General features: G+C 42.4%; 2 protein-coding genes across 2 annotated transcripts; both read right to left on the reverse strand.

Annotated features, from left to right (window-relative positions):
- Positions 1–17,693: 17,693 nt before the first annotated feature.
- Positions 17,694–19,654, reverse strand: cenpx (centromere protein X). Its single transcript, XM_054608135.1, has 5 exons — positions 19,579–19,654; positions 18,700–18,751; positions 18,551–18,604; positions 18,382–18,470; positions 17,694–17,880 (listed from the first exon to the last, which is right to left on the reverse strand). Exons 1-5 carry the CDS (start codon positions 19,612–19,614, stop codon positions 17,866–17,868), a joined length of 246 nt encoding a protein of 81 aa, XP_054464110.1. The 5' UTR covers positions 19,615–19,654; the 3' UTR covers positions 17,694–17,865.
- An 891-nt stretch (positions 19,655–20,545) lies between these two features.
- LOC129098318 (uncharacterized) lies at positions 20,546–21,768 on the reverse strand. Its single transcript, XM_054607312.1, has 4 exons — positions 21,685–21,768; positions 21,481–21,576; positions 20,830–20,973; positions 20,546–20,662 (listed from the first exon to the last, which is right to left on the reverse strand). Exons 1-4 carry the CDS (start codon positions 21,766–21,768, stop codon positions 20,546–20,548), a joined length of 441 nt encoding a protein of 146 aa, XP_054463287.1.
- Positions 21,769–22,586: the final 818 nt, after the last annotated feature.

Here is a 22,586-nt window from a genome sequence, read left to right on the forward strand (position 1 = left end):
CATTTGGTAGGAGATGAAGTGATGGCTGGTAAATGTTGTGCATCGGAGTGGTCACTGCACAGCTCTCTCCTATTCTAGCTGAAAAGTTCTCTCGTCTCATGTCAGATAGATTTTTAAATGATTTTAAGGGCAGATGAGGATAATGAAGACCAGAGTGTAAACGGGCCAAAGAGAGGAAAAACTTGGGGAGATCAAACAGCCAGTCTATTGACTTTGATGTTTGTGTCTTTCGTTCTGAGTCGCCGTGGTTTCAGACGTTTTATTAGTCTTCCACCAAGACGCTTCATCTCTTCTTGCCACCTATTTTTCACATGCAAATTTAAGGTTTTACTGGAACAAAGGGCAGTGACTTTCTGTAAGTTTTGCCCAGTGCAAAAAGCATAAAGTCTAATTTGTCAACAACTCGTGTATGTTTTGGTAAATATTTATATAAAGCATCACTAATATTACCTTAAAAGAATCTTCATAAATCCACCTAATATTGTGTTGTAGCCTTTTGAATATGCTCCCTTTTATAATGGCTCTGCCCACCCTCGGTGCATAACAAGAAAAGGAAGTGACCCTAATGTGGTGAACTTTGTTGCTGTTGTTCAGCCTTGTTGTTTTCCTTCAAGCTCTGATTTGTAGGAACCAACCAGCAGAGCCACACACACTGAGATGCCAGCATGGGAGGCCCGGCTGGTTTGGCAGGCTGGCTCAACTCCATCAGAGCGGTCGACCTTTTATGAGATTACATGAGAGCGCGGGAAATAACGACAAGTGTTTGATCATCCAAGAGCAAGCTGATTTACTGCCAAACCCAAAACCGTAGCTTGGACCTGGCAGAACATCACCTACACCCGCCTGAGAGGAGGATGAGTGTAACAACACACCTCTCTCACTTTCCTGTGGTTTTCTGTGATGGCATCAGGTAGAGGTTTGGTGCCAGGCCTCCTGGTCCTGTCAACTATTCAGCTTTGCCTCCACTGGGTTGAACTAATGAGCTAATGCAGAGGAAATCTTAAACGTGTATCAGACCACACTTAACAGAAAAGGGAATTAACCGAATTCTTGTTGAACAAAATGGAAACGTCTGTTTTTCATTTCTAGGGATTATGTCATGGGATCACACTCCACTTTTGAAGTAGTTTCACCTGATTGTGGTCGGTTTATTTACCACATGTCTGTGTTGATTAAATAGTTGATTGTTTAACTTATGTTCGCAGTTTTAAAACTTGGAGCGGTTTGTAAATAAGTTTTAATTCTCAACGCCAGTGTAGCTGCTTGAGAGTACTGACTTTTTACAGGCGGATCAAAAGGAGTAAACTTGATTGAACAGTTTTGGCGATTAGCATCCTGCATTAGGACCCACGTTGGAGAAATGAAATTCCTATGAGGTTTATGTAGCATTTAACTTCTGGGGTTCTATTGTTGGTCTGCACAAAGGTTCAATTAACACCAACCCCAAAGGAATCGGACTATCCGACGAAGTGCTTCAGGGTTCTAATAAAACGGAGCAAACAGGTTAGGTGTGAAAGCGACCCGAGTTAACAAATCAAATCAAATCATAACATTTGAATTCCCACCAAAATGCTGTTTCTGGATATTTCCTCTTTGATGGCTGAGTTAATGTCAAGGCCTCAAGGAAAATAAACTAAACCATGTTGCCATACTGGGATGCTACATTTTACCACTTAGGGTCAATGTATTTGTTTCATAGTGGTTTACTTTAACGTTTAATATGCTACAAAAGCAACAAGGTTTGTTTGAATATTTTATACAACATTATTAAATCTGAATCTGGATTAGTGATTGACTCTGTAAAAATAGGCCTAAAATCAACACACTAACCGTGGTTTTAAATATTTCAGCTCTCGTGCGTGTCCAACAGATATGCCTTTGATGAGCGAATGCCTGACAGAGACGGAGACAGACGAGAAAAGACAGAGACCCACTGGAAACCACAGTAGTCAATGGCATGCTTTACAAGAGACAAAACATTGAACAAAAGAAAAATAGGATAAAGGAAGTATTTGCTTCAAAGGTCTTACTGTAAGTGTAATTTTCAAAAGGGCTGGGTTGCCCCCGTTCTGTAATTAAGTTCTTCACATTGGGTTTGTCTGGAATTAAAAAGGACTATTGCCACTTTTCAACATGGATGTTTTTATATGTCTATGTTTGTCTGTGGTAAAGGATGAAAGGGAGATGCCTTCCCCTGTCTACTGAAAAGCCTTTACACCAGTGGAAAGTAGACGAGGAAGACACTCCGCAGCGTTTGAACTTGTGTCTCGTGCCTTCCTCGTCCTCATCCTGTCAACAGAGGTGGTTTCGTTTTAATTGTGTGCCTGACACTGTGATGCTTTTGTTTTCTGTCCATAAACTCTGCCCAGATGACTTTAGATGATCCCAACAGTAGGACAGCGTCAGAAGTGTCTCCTCTTGACTAAAGAGGGGTTCATTTATCTCGTCAGACACTTACAAACCTTACAAAAGTCCTTTCTGATCCATTTCAGTTACTTTGATTGATTCTATAATCAACACCAACTTTTTAGACTTCTACTGTCTCAAGTTTGATATTAGTGTAACGCCCTTTACTCTGGAGTAAACCGGAACGATAATCTTTTTCTAGTGTTCTAAAAAGTGAAAATCTGATGACAGTAGTTGAGACTAGTGGACTGTAAAGCATTATCTGTGGTTCCGTGGTTTCTTCCTCAAAGTACAGCTCCAGGGCAGCTCTCAGAGTTCAATCACAACCCCTGCTCTGCTTCCAAGAATACTCTCGAAAACGACAATGATGCACTGACATCACACGCGGGTGTTTTGCTAAAATAAAAAACAAGAAAGAAAAATAATAATGATAAAATAAGATGCTGCTGATTTTTCCTGGAAGCTCTGATTCATCGGAGCCAATGAATCGAAGCTGCTTTGCTTGTTGTTTCTTTTTAGTGCGCCAGACATTATGTCTTCCTGATGAAGGATAGCGTTCTTCAAAGGAAATCAGTAATTTGAAATTATAGCAGAGGACACCCAGTTCTCTTTGAACCCGTGAAATCTCTATGGATGACTTGTGGTCCTTTAATTAGCCAGTATTGAAGAAATTGGGTGGGGTCTGTCTGCCATGTACCAACCACCTACACCACAGGCACCCCCACCCAACACCCGGGACTAAGAAAAAAATTATTCTTGATGTACAAATAATTTGTTCTCATCCAACCCCAAAACATAAGCTTTAAGTCATCCCTTAACAATTATTTATTTTATTCCCTCTTGGAAAATGTCCATATTGGTTGGCCTCTGATGAAAAAACATCACCAACAATCCTCCCTGGCATCGCGAAGGCTACTGACGGAGCCTCACTTGTCTTTTGCAGGCCTTTTCTGTCAGTCAAAGCCCTGAGATGAACCACAAGACTCAACCAGAGTCAGTGGCGGTGGTGTCCGTAAACTTCATGTGGTGCAGCCGTTCACGTATCCCTCCATCCCTCTCTGGCTCCGGACCCGATGGTCCAGGCGGCGCAGTGCAGCCATCACATTCTTGTCTAAGCTCTGCCAGCTTTGTTTACAGCTCTCACCTCCAGCTACGGCAGTCAAGAGGTCTGTCAGAGAGACAAGAGCTAAATAAAGACCGGGCCTGTCATTATCAGGATCATTTGAGAGTCAAGCTGTTCTCATTATGTGATAAGCTAGCAGCCCAAACAATGACATACAGTACATTGTGGGATCATGACCTAACTATAGCAGAGATTTAGATATCTTTGGTGCGCTTTGAAATGATGAATCCATGCTGATGAGCATAAAAAAAGTGCTGACGTTTGTTCTTGAGATGTTTCCATCAGAAGAAAGGGCCACATCTTTCAAAACGTTGGGACAAAAAAAGTCTCTGTCCTTCTTCTTGCTACTTCCTGTATTGGCGATGCCATGGAGGTCCTGGTGAAAAACAGAGCATGTGGCCAGTCTCATGTTTCTTTCTACTCTCTGTGGGTGGTCCCATGGGGGTCTGTTTGATTATTCTGGTATAATCTTTTGATTACCATTCAATATAACCCCCTCTTAAGAGAGCGAGAACCAATGGAATTTCCTTTTTTCTGTCCTGTGTGAATGAACTGATTGCAAAAGCAGGCACTCGATGCCTTCGATATTTTAATTTACCAGTTTTGGTTTCACATCTTCAGTGTATCTATCCCCAAATTCGGTTGTATTTTGTAATGCTTTTCATTTTTCTGGGAAGAGAAATATGGAGTGCATTCATGTATGCATAGTTGGCAGAATTTTAAGTAATTATTTCATTTGACATGTGCGTCTGAGGAGAGTTTGGACATTCAAAGAAGAATTGATTTACAAAAGATATAAGCTAGCGGCGCTTTGGAAATAGATTTATGAAAAACCACAATATACACAAGTGTTGATGACGCATTTATCTACTGAGAAAATTCAGGGAGGAAAATAAATTGGACAGTGCGTATGTATCATTCTTGTGGACTGATTCAGCCAACTCGCTGCACCCAAGATCAGTAGCGGAGAGGAATTTTACAACTTGGAGTGCTGGCCTTTGTATAACCTACAAGACATATCTGAAAGATTCCCGCCTGTTGCGCGATACCTTCCATGTTTTGGACTGGTGCACCTGTCCTTGCAAAGTCTGCCAGGATTTTTTATTTTGGAGGATAAAAAGAAATTACTGAGGACAGGGCTGATATTTCTTGGGGATATCACCATGCAAACCAATTCCATTCTTCCCTCCACCCTCCTCACTGTCCCTTTTTGCTTTCTGTGCCCATAAAGGGACACTGGATTAGCCTCCCCCCATTTTCATGTGACCTCATCTGTGTTTGATTTTTTCTGCCTACTTGAAATTGGCCATGGGGTTAACATTGAGTCCTTTGATCAGTCCTGCCAGGAATTGGACTTGTTTATCTTGTTTATCTGATGATGGCCCCGTAATGGGGGGGGGGGGGGGGGGCATACATTTGGCAGGGGGCATGCCTTGATGTGGGCCTTAATAGCTGCAGGACACAGAGAGAAGGGACGGACCAGGACCCTGTAATGGTCGGAGGTGAAGGAAAGACGATTACAGATGTGGCTCCGGGGATTCTGAACCTTTGTCTCTCTCTCTGCCTCTTTCCTCCAACACATCTGACCCCATACAGATGGTTCCTCCTCATCATCATCAGCATCATCATCAACAAAAAGCACAGCATCTTTTCTCTTTTCAACCGAAGCAGGTACTCTCTGCAGCTCTCTGAGATTGACAGTTATTAATTCGAGGCAGCCTGTAAGTGCAGGAAATGGCACGCAATCAGCAAGCTTCTCAGATGAGATGTTGCCCCGTCTCTTCTTTGACTTGCTGTGGGAGATGCAAAGAAAGTTGCGGGTAGACAACCAGGCCCCGTCCCATCACTCGACTGGCTCGACCGCATACCCCAGAAATGAAAGCTTTCCTCTCCTGGAACCACAGCTGGACTCCAGGGAGCCTGCAAACGGGCCTGTTTATTTGTGCAACAATGTAATCAGGGGGTCTGTCGTTACAGGACCTAGCCTTTGCACCTTCTCTCTCCCCACCAGGCCTATCCTTTCTTCTGTTCCCATCATCTCCACTCCCCTCCTTTTAACGTCTCTCTTTCACCACCCTCGATCTTTTTCTTTGAGCCTCATCATTATCCAAATCCTTTCGCTGACCCTTGTTGACCTCAGGATTTGTTTGATGTGGCACTGGCGAGGGGAGGAGATGAAATAAAGTTGATAGTTTATTGTTTAAAGGGGAGATTTCCACGATTTTCTTTCCATGTCTTTACCTAAGAGATAGCCGAGTCCTGTGTGTTTCTGTGTGTGCGTCTGCGTTACAGCAGGAGAGAGACGCCTTGAGACGTCTGTGTGTTAATTTACCAGCATGCCCATTGATGTCGGTCGACACATGCACACTCTCTCCTGTTCCAATCAAAGGGAAAAAATAGTGTGTAGCGCGGTAACATGCTAATAATTTAGTCTGTTATGTTGTGGTTTAAATCATGACATTCCTGCAGTTAAAAGCCAAGCGTAAGTAAACAAGCTCACACATGTGGCCACAATATTGCTGTTCTTCTGTCCAGAGTAGTTCTCTCTGTGGGAAAACGGGGTGTTATTCATCCTTTTCATTCAGCGTTTCCCGCTGACACATGACAGAGCCCACGGAAGCCTTGAGAGGTTTTTTCCCCAAATGTATAGAAATGCTACGCCAAACAAATGACTGAAACACATCTCTTTCAAAATGTAGCATTCATATTCCCATTTTATGCAAAATAATGTAATTTCATCATTTTCTAGTAGCATTTATCAACATTCTTCCTCCATTTACAAAAGCAGCAGAAGTTTTTGATGATTGAAGTTCATGGGTTTCATTCTCCATTCTCCAATAGTTCATACTTGTACATCTGACATCACTTATGTAGCCCATTTAATATAAAGTTTACCGGTAAATTGAAGGTAAGGAGCAAACTCTGAGATAATATATTTAATCCTTTAAATGTTTCCATCTTTATAACCTGTCGTGTTTTGCTGCCCTGAATTAAAGTCTGCTGCTCATCCTGCTCCCTTACTCATAATGACTTCCAAGTTCCTTTTACGAATCTATGATGTCTCTTGTTTCCCTGTTTGTCTCCGGAGACAGACAGGCGGGTGAGTTTGGGCTGGTCCGCCTTCTGAACAACAGCATCTCCAGTCTGCACCGCTCTGCACAGAAGAAGTATCTTGTTTTTCAACTGGTGGTTTTCTTAAGCCACAATGTTTGATGTGGGCTCTCCTTAATCACACAACATGCTCTCTAAACATGAACTACATTCATCTTCGCTCCACGACTTCTGGACTCTTTCACCCCACCTCCTACCCCCCACCACCCCCACCCTCGTTCCGTCACTGCCTAGGCTGCGTTATTGTGCAACGGAGTAGTGAGACAAGAGGAAGACAGTGGCCTTGATCTCAATGAAGTGATTTTGATCTGGCCAATCCAGCAATTAGGCTACTGAGGGAAGAGTGAACCTCTAATCCTGGATGGGACACATGTGTTCTTTGTAGTCCCTAATGTCTCTCTCCCCCCTCTGTCCACATCACTATCTGATGGGACGCAGAGTGAGTATTAAACCAATGCCTCAGATGGAAGCCTACCATTAAGATGGAGATGCTGTGCTCTTTGAGGCTGAGGACTTTTAATTACAAGCTGTGGGCCCGATGTAGTTGTGTTTTCTCCATTTCGCTGAATAGAGGGTTTGCTCTGTGCTGGCTGGAGCCCTGGTGCCAGGCTCTAGAGTCAGCGTGTCACCGGCGGATACTTTTGTGGGTACGAGACAAGGCATGCCGCCACGCTAAGCGTGACTCTACAGGAGTCCCACATGGGGGCAGAGATAAAACAAGGCTTTTATCTCCCCCTTCCCACCGTCCCCCTTCCTCTCGTGGCTCTGACTGGCAGGGCAGTAGGTGGAGGATCGAACTAGAATAACTAGACCGGTTGTTAACACATCAGCCGTTGTTGAAGCTTCAAGGGCATCCAGTGAGATCAAAGCAAAGCATTCAGTCCAAAAGCATGACATTGTCTCGCACAACAATCCATCAAGCGTGCAATTCAGCTGTCAGTAGATGAGGAAGTGGTCGTGAACAGCAATGGAAGGCCTTTCACTGTCCCCTAATGGGCTTTGATGATCCAGCACAAAGAAAGTGTCATAATGGTCTCATACAAAGTCTTTTTTTTTTCATTTGTTTATTGTTGTCATTAAACCCATAATGACCCAACCCACACCTTTGTGTATTCAGTAAATGATGATGAATGTCTTACAAATGACTGCTACTGAGAAAGTTACGGTGTGTTTCTTTCATGATTTCTACCCCCTTTTATTTCTCTCCATTCTCCCTGTTTCTTTATTTCCTCCCTTACATAGCAGCTCTTTTTTTCCTTCCCTCTCTGGGGTGCCGTTGTGAATATCTCCCATCCCCTCTGGGACTTCTTTATTTTTCAGTTTTTGTTTTGTTTTTCAGGCACTCTGCATTTACAGCCAGCAGCCCTTTGATGTTGTTGCCTGGGTGCTGGTGGACAAAAGAGCCTCCATCAGCTGGATTTAAGGATGAGGTGGTGGGGGGTTAGGATTGGGGGGGATGAATAAAGAATCAAAGTGACTGGAATGGGTTTCGGAGGCGGAGGACTCCGTGTGAGACTGTGAACCATGTACCCCTCTTTAAAATGGGCCAGGAGTTCACCGTTGTCATTGCGTTTCTTTTTTTGGCTCTGTTCCCCTTTGTGCTTGTCTCCATCTGTCTATTTGTGGCCATGCTTGATCATGCCTTTGTTGGCGCTGTATGTTCTCAGGGTTTAAGACAACCATGGGGCAAAAAACGACCATATTTGAGGTGATGTGAACAATCACCAGCTGCTGTTGCACCTTGTAAAACATTCTTCTGATCCCGGGCACTTCCTGGCTTTCTTGGTGATCTGCAACACCTTGCTCCGTGGCACCGCGGTTAGAACCTCTACCCTCCACCCACGCTTTCTGCCCGCCTAGCCATGCACAGCGAGGGCTACTGATGCAACTGCAAACCCCCTCACACACCCCAACAGTGGGGGAGAGACAGTCTGTGCTCCCTCAGCCCATCAAATCCCCGCAGGACCACTCTGGTCCACTGGAGGTGAATTCAGGGAGCAGCCTTTGGTGGAGCCGACACAGCAGCCCTCTTTCACCGAGGGCCTCATTAAACCTGACAACATCCCCTCAGCCTGGGCTTTATTGTTCAGCCAGCTTAATGCTAAATGGCAATTAAAGGCATCACCAAGGTGCAGGTATTAATGCCACTGAGGAGCGCAAAGGCTTTGTAAGATAAAAATAACAGTTAAACAGTAATTGAAAGTTTTCTTTGCCATTGGAGGAAAGATACACTTTGTGTAAGGTGTCACCCTATGTAACCTTTTATTCAGCATTTAAACATACAGGGTGTCTGCAATCGATGCAATTTATGTGTAAACAATGCAGCAAGAACATACAGATTGGTGTGATGAAATCACAGAGATTTATCAGATGAATCTGCAGCTCCCCTTGGCTCTATGGAGCTTTATATATATTTAACATATTTAGCGGTTGAGCTGTTGTTTTACTGTTTTGGTTACACCCACTGCTCTTATCTCATCGTATCAGCCATAGCAGGCAGCTGTTTTCAGTAAAAAATATGTAAAAACCCATTGAACAATACCTGCTTAACACCAAACATTAGACAGACACATTTAGCCAGTAGCTGGAGCATTAAGCAGCTAAAGAGCCAGATAATTATACTCTCTGGAGTTGGTAGAGACCAAAAGCAGATCTAAAAAAGAGTGTATATTTGGCTTATACTTCACCTGCAACCCAGAAACAAGACTCGTAAAGAATGATACTACTGCCCCATAACTGCTGGATGTGTATTTAAACAACTGTTTGCTATTTGGCAATATCAACTCACAGTCAAAGGAAATTATATGTCAATGTTGTGTTCGCTGGTTATTGCAGTATTACAATCTTGAGATTATCAAGGGATGTTCTCAGAAATCATAGTGGATTTGTTTGTTATTCTATAAACGCTTTAATTGAAAAAAAATCCACTAGAACAAAGAACTTCAACTGCTGGAGCTCCACATTTATGTCTTGGACCGTTTTAGTTGTTTGCAAGGTGGAAAATTCAGGTAATGCAGTCAAACTGATCAGAGCCGTTTTCGTTTACCAGGTTGTTTGCCACTATAATTAGCAGATCAAAGCATTACGTTCTGAACGTCGTCATAGTCTGTTTAGATCCCGAACTCGCACCAGGCCCACTCCTCTCTGGACTACTTGTGGACATACATCTTCACTTTCTATTTATTTGCTTGTGTGCAGTCACGATACAAGCAGAGGGTAAGGAGCATGGGCTCCACATGCCGGAGGGGCTCTGCTATGTAAACTACCAGACTTGTGTTGGCAAATGGGTCTAATTGGGAATAGTCATAGCACAGATGAATGAAGACAGTGTAAACAGCCTGTGAACCATCAATATGTACTTCATCGCGGCGGAGGGATGCAACTGTAACATCTGTCCCACCAGCTCCACCGGAGAGTAATTTGGCCTTATTTACAGGCAGCACAGGAAACAGGCCCAAGGCTTATCTTATTGCGGACAGGTTTAATACAGCTGGTCTGAGAGGACAATAAGAGATTTCAAGGAAAGACAAGGCGCTGGCTTGGACTGTTCAGTATTTGGTAGTCGCATAGTGTGCTGTCAAGGCGTACTCCTCTGTGAATCCCGTCCAGCAGATTTTATCGCCAGTTCTCGATTCAGAGACAGTGCAGAAACTGAAGTGTATTCGCTGAGATTTCACTCACTCTCTCGAAACTTCAAACACACAGTGAAATAACAAAAGGAAGTCTGCCAATCGAACATGGCTGTGTTTGTCTATCTCTATCATTACCACATTTTGAGGTTTTTGCATTTCAAAAAATCTAGTCTGCAACCATATATGAAAGACAAGTAGTTTACTCAGCTGTGGGTGAACAAGCTCTGCTTCCCCTCCCAGCGTCTGAGATGTAATGAAGAATAGAATTGCCCTGATGACTGGTGTTTTTACATTGTTGCTAAGCATTTGACCTTCCTTTTCATATTGTGACAATATTTCTTCAACTAAGAAAGATGAAGGAAGGAGATAAGGGGGCGGCAGCAAATACAAGGTTTCATAACCACAAAAGTACAGTGCATGTTACTTTCTGTCCTTTCTGTGCTTTCCCCACCTGGGTCAGCAGCTCTACACCCTGGGATACCCATTCATAAAATAGCGTGTAAACTTTTCCCATGACCTCAGTGTGATGGAAATGTATCTCCTACTGGGCCTGAAACACCTCTATTTGACCCGAAATTGGTATTTGATTCACTGGTTTCTCACAAGAGCGGTCCCAACTGAAAATATATACTTTGAATAATGCTAATAATAAGAAAGACAACATTATCTGAGAATTCATTTATATGTGGTTATGTTAATTTTTATACATTTTGGTTATGAGTCATAGACTTTAAATCATTTTTTGATGGGTGATTAAGATAACATCATTTTGGGTCGGGTCAAAATGGGATGTGCTTCTCTGCAATTATGGTTACTTAACAATACATTTTCCTAATTGGAATTTTTTTTAAAAACATTTGTCAATAATGACTAGAAGCCCTAGTGTTTTTGGACAGATGATTAAGTCAATCTTTCAATTCAGTTTTTGATCAGTGGATTGTTTCTTTTGTAGTTGATACATTTCATATAATCACTCTGAAACATGTCTCTGTTGGATGTTTTTCTTCTTCTTTTGGATAGGTCTTCATCCAGACCAGAAAATAGAAACCAGCAGCTCACTTTAGAGACCTTAATCGAAAGCACATTTCAGTAGAATTGTCACTCCTACCGCTGCAATGCATTTCAGTTCATTTTTTTTTTTCGGGGCAAATAGGAGGGACAGTGGATTATACGGTGTAGTTATGTGGTTAGATCTATACAGTGTTTATATAATCTGGGACACCTCATACACTTAAATGCCACAATAAATTGGTTGTTTTGTTCTTTTAAAATATATGTCTGAGTTATCCGGCCAGGCAGCAATTGTAAGTCAACAAAGTCCTCATTTCCACACAGCTCCTCAGCTCAGTGATCCTGGTTTCGGTGCCAAGGGTGGCAGCTTCCTGGTGCTGTTAGTTAGCAGGATCAGTGCTGGTGGGGGGGAAATGGAAGAGGAACCGGGGGGACACCTGGCCTTTTCTCTTTGAGCACTCAGACATGTCGCTGCCTAGTCTCTTGACAGGATCAGGATGGAGGATATTGCCCACCCACTGATGAAGCTCCTCAGCCACTGTAGTGTATCAATGCAACATCCAACTGCACCACTGGGATATCTGGTCGCGGTAGATGGCCGTGCTTCCACCCTGTGAGTCATTCTGATGCTCTTATATACAACAGAAAATTTGATTTTTACCCCAAATTAGGCACCTTACCCTGTGGTCATTTAGCACCCTAAAAACATTGATTTAGACCATGCTGAGAAACATGGAGCTCTGTACAAAACTTTTCTCTTTTGTTGGATAATATCACCATATCAAGACTGACTGAAAACCTTTTGATAAAGTGAGAGTAGAAGAAAATAATGAAAAAAGGTGAGGAGAAAGGAGATTATCTGTTTAGCCAACAGTCCTTTAGTCAGACACCATAAAAGCCTCTGCACATAAAGTTAAAGGAGTTTCTCTTTTTTTCTCTCTCTCTCAGTGTGTTTCATTGCAGGGTGAGCAATTGAGTGGTTTAAGAAAAAATACTGGTGCTTTGCTTTATGTACAGAAAAGGTAAGAGCGCCAGCGGGGCCCTTTGAAACCCCTTTCAAATTTATTGTTGTTTTTCTAGGAAAGGCCGTTTTCTAAATTGTGAGTGGATCTGCTCCTTTGCTGTTTTTGGAGAGGGGGGTTACATTTTATGTCTGGAAACGAATATTGCCCTCTCCTCTCCGTCGGATGAAGGTAGAATATTTAAGGGAGACTAAGTGCAATGCACTGTGTCTTCAAAGGCCCGAGATCGTCTTGTGTTGGCACCCTCTTCTTCTGTATTTGATTATTGGAAATTCTCACAAAAAGCAAAAACCAAACCATGGGATTTTCCCAACGTATTTCGGAGCCGACTGTCCCGTACAGCAGTAACCATACATCATCCAAGCTCCACTTGTGGGATGTGAAACTGCATTAACTCTGTCCCCTTCTTGCTCCTCCAGGCCAGTGTGTTTCCAGCAGCTCTGGTTTATTTCCAGTTTGATGTCAAGACAAGCTGGTAAATCACCTCCACCGGTCGCCCTGTTTCCCTGCCAGAGAAACAAAAAGAGCCCGAATTGGCTCTTCTAGAAAAAGAGACACCTTGCAGCGGAGCACCCCGCTGTGCCTCCTATTGACCCTGAAGTTTCACCTTCCCCCCAGCATTACATGTGCAGAAACAGGTGCACCTTCAAAGTATGAGGGTAAGCAGGAGCATTGGAACAGGTTGTTTTAGATTTTTGAAATGAAACATTCATGTCAAAGATCAAATAAATTATTAAGGGCAGACCTTGAAATCTAAAAAAGGCTGTGGTTCAGGATTTGTTTGAAGTACCCGCTGCCATATAAATTGTGATCGTGAACTGCTACAGATCTCACATATTTCAAGCTGATTTTCTTAGATTAGCAATTAGCATTAACTTCAGCTGAGGCTGATGGGATTGTCCACCCGTCCAGTAGTTTTTGTGACAAATTACTCAAAACCACAGTTGTCAACCTTTCTAGGGCACTAGGGGAAAGGTTGGGGGATCACCAAAATTGGTAGGGGTCTTCCACTCAGTAACTTCATTATTTGCACCAAATATCATGTCAATCCATCTGTTAGTGGGTGAGATATTCCATCCTGGATCAAAGTGGTGGACCGGCCCAGTACAAGCGGAGTGATGAGTCCCATACCTGTACCAAAGGGTGAGGCAATCCCTTTGCTTTGAACCTGTACCACAAGGGATTACCGTTCAGGTTTGCACAACACAGCAGACAGGAAGCCATTAAAGACGAGGACCAACAATGCATCCTGACCTCTGACCTTTACATCCTGACCTTTCCTGCAATCTGACATGATCCCTTGTCTACATGAAAGCTGTCCCGTTGACTCACAGGGGCTAATTTAGAGTTCCGGTGCCCCCGACCACTGTGAGGACAGACAGTCAACATGCTGGCCTCTGGACTTGTGGAGGGAATTTGGGAGACAGACTTGTTTTCACCCAGTACCCATAACTCTTGTTTACACAAGCCTCCTCTAGGCTTCAGATTTGTTTTATCTACATACACTAAGAGAGACAATCTCATGCAAAGCTGTACTGATGCTGAAAACTCCTTCAAAACTCGTTCAAAAAATGTTCACGAATCACCTAAATGTTACATCAAAGTCAAGCAGCGGTTTGCCCCATCACCACTTTTGTCCAAACAATATTTACGGTGTTATTGCGGTTAATATTAGCCCGTTCCAGAGGGCTTCACGTGTCTTCTGATTAAGTCCTTTAACAAGTCTAACAAAGACCAACCTCACACTGTGCCACCTGCCACCAGCTAAAGAGATTTGGGTCATTACTTGCTCCTTTTTAAATATCATCAAACATCGGCCCTTTCATCATTCCGAGTGCGTGACCTTCAAGTTCACGGCTCCTCTAAGCGTGACTGACAGATCTTGTAAGGGTCAGAGCTGGACTAATTTTATACCACTGCTTTTGATGGGACCTAAAAATAGAGCGCTTAGCTGACCTCCGGTCCAGTCGGGTCTTGGCAGCTCATTTGAGGTCCACCTCCCCGACACACACACACACACACACTGGCTTCTGACGTCACCCCAAACCGAATTACTTCTTTATTTTTAGACGCTCCCAAAAATAATTGAATGGTTTTGTTTCGTTGAGTTTCTGCAGTGTTATGTAAGGGGATTACTCTGTTGTTATTGCCCATGCCCTGACCGTGGAGGCCATCACACAGAGGAGGGATGTGGAGACAGAGAGGAGAGGGGACGTGAGGTGGAAGAGGAGGGTAATGTTGTTAAGGTAGTAGTACAGGGGCTCCAGAAATAACCCAGCTGCGGGCCTAATTGTACATCTCTCTTGCTCCCTTTTCCCTTCTTCAGCCGCATGCGAAGGTCTTTGACCTTATCATCCACCTCACTGGTTCCGGAAGAATCCCTTCCGCCCCCTGCGGCCACCAAAGCCCCCGGCCGATACACAGAGCACAGCAGCAGCCCATCTCCAGCCTCAGACTAACAGCCAAGCGCCACAACCAGTTAGGAGTGATCCCAGCAGAGCACCCAAGTGGCTCAAACTGCCAGGTATGTTCTAATCATCCCCCGGCATGGGCCCCGTGGCTCCTTAACAAAGCTTAGCTCAGGACCTAAGGCCCCTCAGAGAGGCCTGTGTCGTCCAGGAAACCCGCATGTCACAGCAGTATATACAGTCAACAGAGATTCCGCCTCTGTATTTGCATTCTCTCAACACACGCAAACTCTCTGGAAACTGCATATGCGTACCAAACGCCCGCCATGTTTTGTTTGTGTTTTTTTTTTTTTGACTGAGCTGTAAATGTTTGTAACTTTTCATGTGTGCGTGAGTTGCGTGTGGAGCATCTAAAAGGAATGCACTCGCTCTGTGTCCCCTGCAGCATTCCTCCATGGTTAGACAGCTCCATGCCCATGAGGGGGCCACAAGGGCCTCTTGTCTCCTCGGCACTAATGCATCACAGCCCCAGATCAAGCACAACATGCATGCAAGCACATACATGCACACAAACATCCGAGAGCAGATGCATGCCATCACATATTTATTATATAAGAACTCACAAACATATGCTATTGAAATGTGCGGGGTAAAAATGTCAATAATGGCAGATGACACCTGTAGCTTCTTGTCGGATAAGATTTCCTGTCGTCTCCAGTCTTTGTAAGAATTCTAAATATTCTTGAATTGTTTGTCTTTCCCAGACTTCATACCATCAACAAAATGTTTGAACCAGATTCCAAAAAGTACAAGGTCTGTCAGATAAAAAGAGCAAGGACTTAGTAGTAGCATCACTAATGAATATGATGTATGAGCGAATGTTTTATGTGCCACATAAAGCCTATAAACTTTGATCAGATTTTGCACATTGCAACAGCCATCTCAGAAAATCCAGCCGTCATTGAAATGGGTTTATCATGACCACTTGTCCTAGACGGGACTTTAGTTTGGGCCCGAGAAGAAAGGAGCTTTGAGATGACAGAAAGTTGGAAAGATGCAAGAAGCTGTGTCATTCTAACAGGGAAAAAAAACCAACCACAGACTAGTGAGTCAGGAATTAAGGAGTGAAATCTGACATAATCATAACCGTCCTTCACAGGGACTCTTAAGAGCAATGCAGGCGACTCCACCCATGACGATCATCTCCATAAACCAGGATTACAGTTACCACACGGCCGTATCAGACTCGGGTACAGCTTCCCTTTGTATTTGTATTACAAAATGGATAGTAAAGCTACAGAGGACAGGTAATCCCAGAATGTATACATGCCTTTAGTTGTATTTTAGCATAAAGAATCATCCTGGCAGTTACTAGTGCATCTATAAAATCAGTATGGATGTTGATGGTATAATCAGATATCTTCAAATGAGGCGGGCCTTGAGCAGCGCTGTCCAAAAACCAGCCGAAAAACTGAAGACAGATCAGTCTGTTTCTCCAGGGAAAAGCTTCTCACTCCAGAGCTTCTCCAAAGCGTCTGAACTAGCTGTCGACACTCCCTGCCTTTAATGTATGATCAAGAAAAGCTTTAACTCATTACTCTCTTCGACGCCCCTCCCCATTCTTGTCCTAACTGCTTTCGCATGTTTAATAATACTGCTTTCAGATGTAATTTGTTCCACTAAGATGCATTAGGAGAAAAGTTGTACAGTAGTGCACTACTTGGCCAGGACAGAGACCTTCCAACCAGTCAGATTGTGGAAGAGAAGAGGAAGATAGGAGATCAAACAGAACAATTGTTTTTATTTCATCTGCAAGGATTGACAGCTGGAGATCCATGTCATCTCTAATAAATCCCCCAGAATGCGTATATTCGTTTATAGAATGCACCTTTAACAAATTTCTTTCTTACCGTGTTGATAAGTAAGGATTTTTTTGTACTTTCAGCAAGATCATTCGCGGTCACATCGAGTAATAAAATAATTGAATCTGAGTGAGCAGGCTGACAAAGCGATAGATCTGCAGTTCACTGAACTACTCAACACAAGAGGGCAGGACTGTGAATAACTGTAATTATTAACCTGGTCCTCATGGCATCATTAAAGTAAACTTCACTCGACCAAACACACCGTCTCCTGAAGGCCTGCTGTGGAAGTTTCTCCTGTGAAACACAAATCCAATCTGGGCCCTACTAAAAGGGGTGCCGGGTCAAACTCCAGGTGCCGTGTCCTTGAGCACCTATGTGTGCCTGGACGCTTGAATTTAGCCCAAGTTGTTTCCAGCTGTATGTGAGCGCCATTTGTAAGCTTGGTGAGTCACTCGCAAGCCACACAAATAAATAGTGTGAGGTGTTGTACAGCTATGCTGACTCATATTGAAGACATGTTGGTCAAATACACCACTGGTGGAAAAAACATCTGAGGTGCTTGGGTTAGAAAACCCCACATTACCCTCTCCCTTGTAGGCCCAACTTCCCCCCTCCGCTGTGGTGAAAACAGAGAAAGCACCTCGACTACTCGCCTCCTTTGTTTATTTACCTTCAAAATTACACCCTGCTCTTCTTGGACCGTGTTCCAATGTGTTTTGTTATGTTTCCTTTCAAACAGAATATCTATGCGTGTGGTCTCTGGCCATGTTTGGCTTACACACGCACACATTCGTGCACACACACACTCCCATTCAACTTTCCCCCCCGTGCCAGAGGTCCCCTTTGCCCTTCCCCCCACCTCTAACTAAACATCGCAGGACAGCAAAAGGGAACTTCAAAGTGGCCGGAGGGGGTACTCCTTTTTTCCTGGCACTTGTCATCATCTAAGGGACTGGCTGCTCCCCTTATTACTCTAATTGCTTCCAACTGCTCCGGGAGGCTTTGATGAAGGGCACTATGGAGCATGCTGGAAGCACCTGTTGTTGCACAGAGGAGCACAGGTGGGCCTTATTGGTGGTGGCAAGGAGGCGTGCGGACAGCAATGCTGCTTTCTACTCAAAATCACACAACTCGAAAATACATACAGGATGACAGTTTTAATGTTTTCTCAGATTTCAGTGATTGCAATTGTACTGTTAAAAAAATAAACATACTGGAATTGAAAATGTAGGGTTTAAGCAGTAACACGCAGGCAACTCTCTGGCTCCATCTTGTGGCGTCACTGTGCTAGAAGTCCAGCAGCTAAATAGGAAAAGAGATGAAAGGCAGTGAGATTAGTAATGGAAACATCTTGTGCATTGATGATGTCTTTTATCTAATTTGTTCTTTATGTTTGACCAGCATTTTATTTAACAAACAAACAACTGGCAGTTTGAGACCGTCCAGGATGGGATTTCATGAAAGTGTATTTAACTTTAAGTCCACCAAGAGTTTAAGATCATCAATATAAAGAATATTAACTAAAATACAAGAATGACAGGGTCGGTGATCAAATGTAAGGCCCTATACTTGTTCTTATGATTAGCCGTAATACAGGCAGCAGGTGAAATAATGTGCGTTATGCATGTTAGTTGCACAGATAATCTAAAAGTATAATCTGAATAAGAAAAATACCATTTCCTGAAATGCCTTGCTGGTCTGAACAACATATATAGAATATACCGGACACTAGAGCAGCCTTATGATCCTAATTGATGGCTCTTGAATGACATATTAAAACACCAATTTGGCTGAGCTACGCACCAACTGAGGCAGAATCTTCTCAAAGTGCTCGATGTCTACTTGGTCGCAGTCCTCAGACTCGGCTTGTTTCTGCGATCTCACAGCAGCCTCTGGAAATGAGAAAAACACATTAAGGTGATTCATCCCCAAACAATCTGTGGACCACTGCACCCAACTGACAACTCCTTACCTTGAATAAATATTTTTAGCAACTCTGTCATGAGCAGGGTAGCATCACCGCTCACTGTAAAAGAATGAGATTTGTTGAGCTGCATAGAATCACAAATAAAAACAGTTTGGAGATGTTGCTTACATCAAGACAATGTTTATCCAACTCACGTCTGGTTTTGTCCTCCTTGAAGAAACTGGACAGGAGTTTGCTTACTGTTTCCTGTAAATGAGGAGAATAGAGAACTATGTAACGTGTATGTGAGACTTTTTTTTCGAGTGAGTGGTCCCAGAAAATAGTTTATTTTGGTGTGATGTTTACCTGTTAGGCAAACTAAATACACTTGAATATTTATTATACAGTATCAGTCAAAAGTTTGGACACACCTTCTCATTCAATGGTTTTTTTTTTTCTACATTGTAGATTAATATTGAAGACATCCAAACTATGAAGGAACACATATGGAATTATGTGGTAAACAAACAAATGCTCAGCAAACCAGAACATGTTTTATATTTTAGATTCTTCAAAGTAGTTGAATGAGAAGGTGTGTCCAAACTTTTGACTGGTACTGTATATTGAACGGATTCTTTTTTGTTTGGACGTGAACCCAAAACAGGTGTAAAAAAAAAAAACAACAACTCATATTCTTATCTACATGTACAAAAGCCCTCACTTGGTTTTCCCAGTTAACATATCACTGCTTTTATCTTGGGACGTGACTTCCTCGTACCAAACTACGTTCAGAAAAACGTGATCTTGATGTCTGAACGTACCTAACGCTGGTGTTATCCCGGAATAACGAACACAGAGCTCTCTTTTTTTGGACCATTATGACCCGCTCTTCCATTCGGCACACTTTTATTGTCAATTCACTGAATAATAACGCAGCGAGGTCTTAAAGTGTCCTCGTCTGACAGACAATTAGTCCACGTGAATGCTGAATGGAAACGAATAAACGCAACTCAGCGACAAAGAAGAGGCTGTATTCTTCTTTAATTAACCACAGGGAGAACCGAGGAAGTGTAAAAGCAGTGAAATCCTTCTACCTTTTTTAATCCAACTTCTGCGTCTTTCTCCGCCATGTTTTCAACGCTGTCAGGGACGCTTGGCGCTCTGCGTAGCCATTGGTCATTGAACTATGACGTCACTCGAACCGCCCCTCAGTAAAACCTGATAAATATGTAGCCTAATATTTTATTTTATTTGTTTGGATTTTGTGATAGTTGTATTATTTAGCCAATTATAAATGTTTTTCTTATACATTTTTTTTCATAAATATTTTTACATTACATTCACTAATCATGACATTTGTGAATACCTCATTTTGTAGTTCATATAGGCTATACATACAATTTTTATTATATATTTTCCATAGATCTACAGTACCAGTCAAAAGTTTGGACACACCTTCTCATTCAATGGTTTTTTTATTTTTTTTTCTACATTGTAGATTAATATTGAAGACATCCAAACTATGAAGGAACACATATGGAATTATGTGGTAAACAAACAAATGCTCAACAAACCAGAATATGTTTTATATTTTAGATTCTTCAAAGTAGTTGAATGAGAAGGTGTGTCCACTGTATATACTTAATGTTTGTGTCAGAGGAAGAAAATACAAAATTGAGGCTGTCAAAACCATAACCTTAAGAGCAATAATGTTGCTTTTACAATTTTAAACTACAAATCATGCTGCATTCACCAACAGAGGCTGCACAATGGGAGTTACCATTAAATGTATACTTTTGTATCACCCCTATGTCCTTGACAAACATTAAACAACACATAGAATATAATATGACTTTTTAATATATAACAGACAACATAGCATCAGCAGAATTATGTGCACACTGCAACTCACATTAAGGCTAAACAGATAAATAAACAAGTGTAGGATATTTTCTTATATAGCTATTTCACAGGAGCCACGTTAGATTACTATCCCAAAAATGTAATTATACATACATTTATGATTTTAAAAGTATAAAGACAAAACTGCACAGTATTTGTTTATTCCTCCATTTCATTATCTAACCACTGAGCATCTCCCAGTATGTAGCCCAAGCCCATTGAGCGCCGTGGTCGAGCCATGGCTTGGGCGACCTCCTCATATGAATCCTCCTCCATCTGAAACACATATTTTTTGTCAGCCAATGAAGATGGAGACAGAAAATGTGCACCTTTTAAAAATCAAATGCTGCTAATTAACATTTCTTTTTACAAGTTTTCTATTTGTATGTCCGGCAAACAGGCATAAAATCAACTTTGCTCCAACAGGAGAGAAAAAAACTCACCTTTGGACTAACAACTCGTTTTACTTCCACGTCGCCTCCAATGTAGTGAGGACTGGACCATTCTGCTTTGTCAGCTTCATCCTCGGAAGAAAACCTCACATAGGCCACGGCCTTATTTTGCTCCGAGTTGGGCATCTTCTTAACCTGGGATCAAATTCAACAAATAAAAATAATTTGTATAATTCAGTGACAAAATCTCCAATATCTTCATAGTTTATTCAAGAACATGTTAACAAAAGGGGCTGCACGGTGGTGTAGTGGTTAGCACTGTCGCCTCACAGCAAGAGGGGCCGGGGTTCAATTCCCGAGCTGGACAACCTTCTGTGTGGAGTTTGCATGTTCTCCCCGTGTCAGTGTGGGTTCTCTCCGGGTTCTCCGGCTTCCTCCCACAGTCCAAAGACATGCAGCTTAGGTGCATTAAAGACTCTAAATTGCCCGTAGGTGTGGATGTGAGTGTGAATGGTTGTCTGTCTATATATGTCAGACTGGCGAACTGTCCAGGGTGTACCCTGCCTTCGCCCATTGACAGCTGAGATAGGCTCCAGCACCCCTGCGACCCTTAACTGGATAATAAGCAGGTTACGGAAAATGGATGGATGGATGGATGTTAACAAAAGGCATGAATAAATCAGTATATTTGTCAGTGTTTACCTTACACGCTGTGACAACTCCCCAGTCTTTAAAGTAAGCTCGTACATATCCTGCATTTACATAGGGGTTCAGCTCCGTTATTACCAACCCATGGTCCTGTTGAGTGATAGAAAATCATGAGCTTCGTGCCATATTGTGGCTAAGGTCAAAAAGACGAAACAAGTGATGTTGCCTGTGAGTATAGAAATGAGAAAAACTGTTTACCAGTTCGTAGTTTTTAGCCAAAGCAGCCATGTATTTCTTTGGAAGACTGATGCACACTCTTTTTTTAGACTTCACTTTATCCATGTTATCTGGAGAGAAGGTGAGAATTGCAGTTGGGAAGGTAGTAAAATGATTATAAAAAAATGCGATAAGATATGCAATTATTCCAGGACAACGATCTGCAAATAAAAACATGATTGCTTTACAATTTAAATTTAAGTTGCATGTAAATTAGGAACATGATAATTTACGTGATTATCTAAGCAGATGAAACCAAGAAAGCAAGAAAACTTACCAGAGATGTTTCCTGAGATGCACCCTTCCAAATTCACCAACTCAATGTTCAGAGTAACCTGAACTCATTGTTTATATAGTGGCCCTATTCGTGACAGGAAGTACGCCTCTCACTGATCATTTTGTTTGTTTATTACCTGAACTGTCTGGAAGAATGACTAGTCGAGGAGTTACCGAACTTGTTTGGCAACCAGTTGGGGAAAAAAATATGCTACATTACTTGGTAATGGAGCATCAAACTAAGCAGCATGCCACTTTGTTGTGTGACCTCACATTGGGGTTTGAGGCTACAAGTAAATCAGATGCTCATCTGCAGTTTAACATGTTTACCCGCTTTTTGTTATGTGAAGCCCTTATGATTTTGATAAAACAAACTCACGGGACATAAAGCAAGTCACCAGACGTTGCCAAAATATGCAAAAGGATCCCACTTCCCTCTCCATTCCGACTTTATCTCTTTATCTTTACCAGTTAAATAGTTATTTGTCACATTTGCTGCATGATGTTGATGTATCACTGTCCCGATTTTTTTCTTCTCAACATGTTTTACATAACTTCAAGTTGAATGTGTTTATAGAACATTTTCTGTAATGTGTGCTTTATGGAAA

Source organism: Anoplopoma fimbria, chromosome 11 (assembly GCF_027596085.1).
Source record: "Anoplopoma fimbria isolate UVic2021 breed Golden Eagle Sablefish chromosome 11, Afim_UVic_2022, whole genome shotgun sequence".
Classification (NCBI taxonomy): domain Eukaryota; kingdom Metazoa; phylum Chordata; class Actinopteri; order Perciformes; family Anoplopomatidae; genus Anoplopoma; species Anoplopoma fimbria.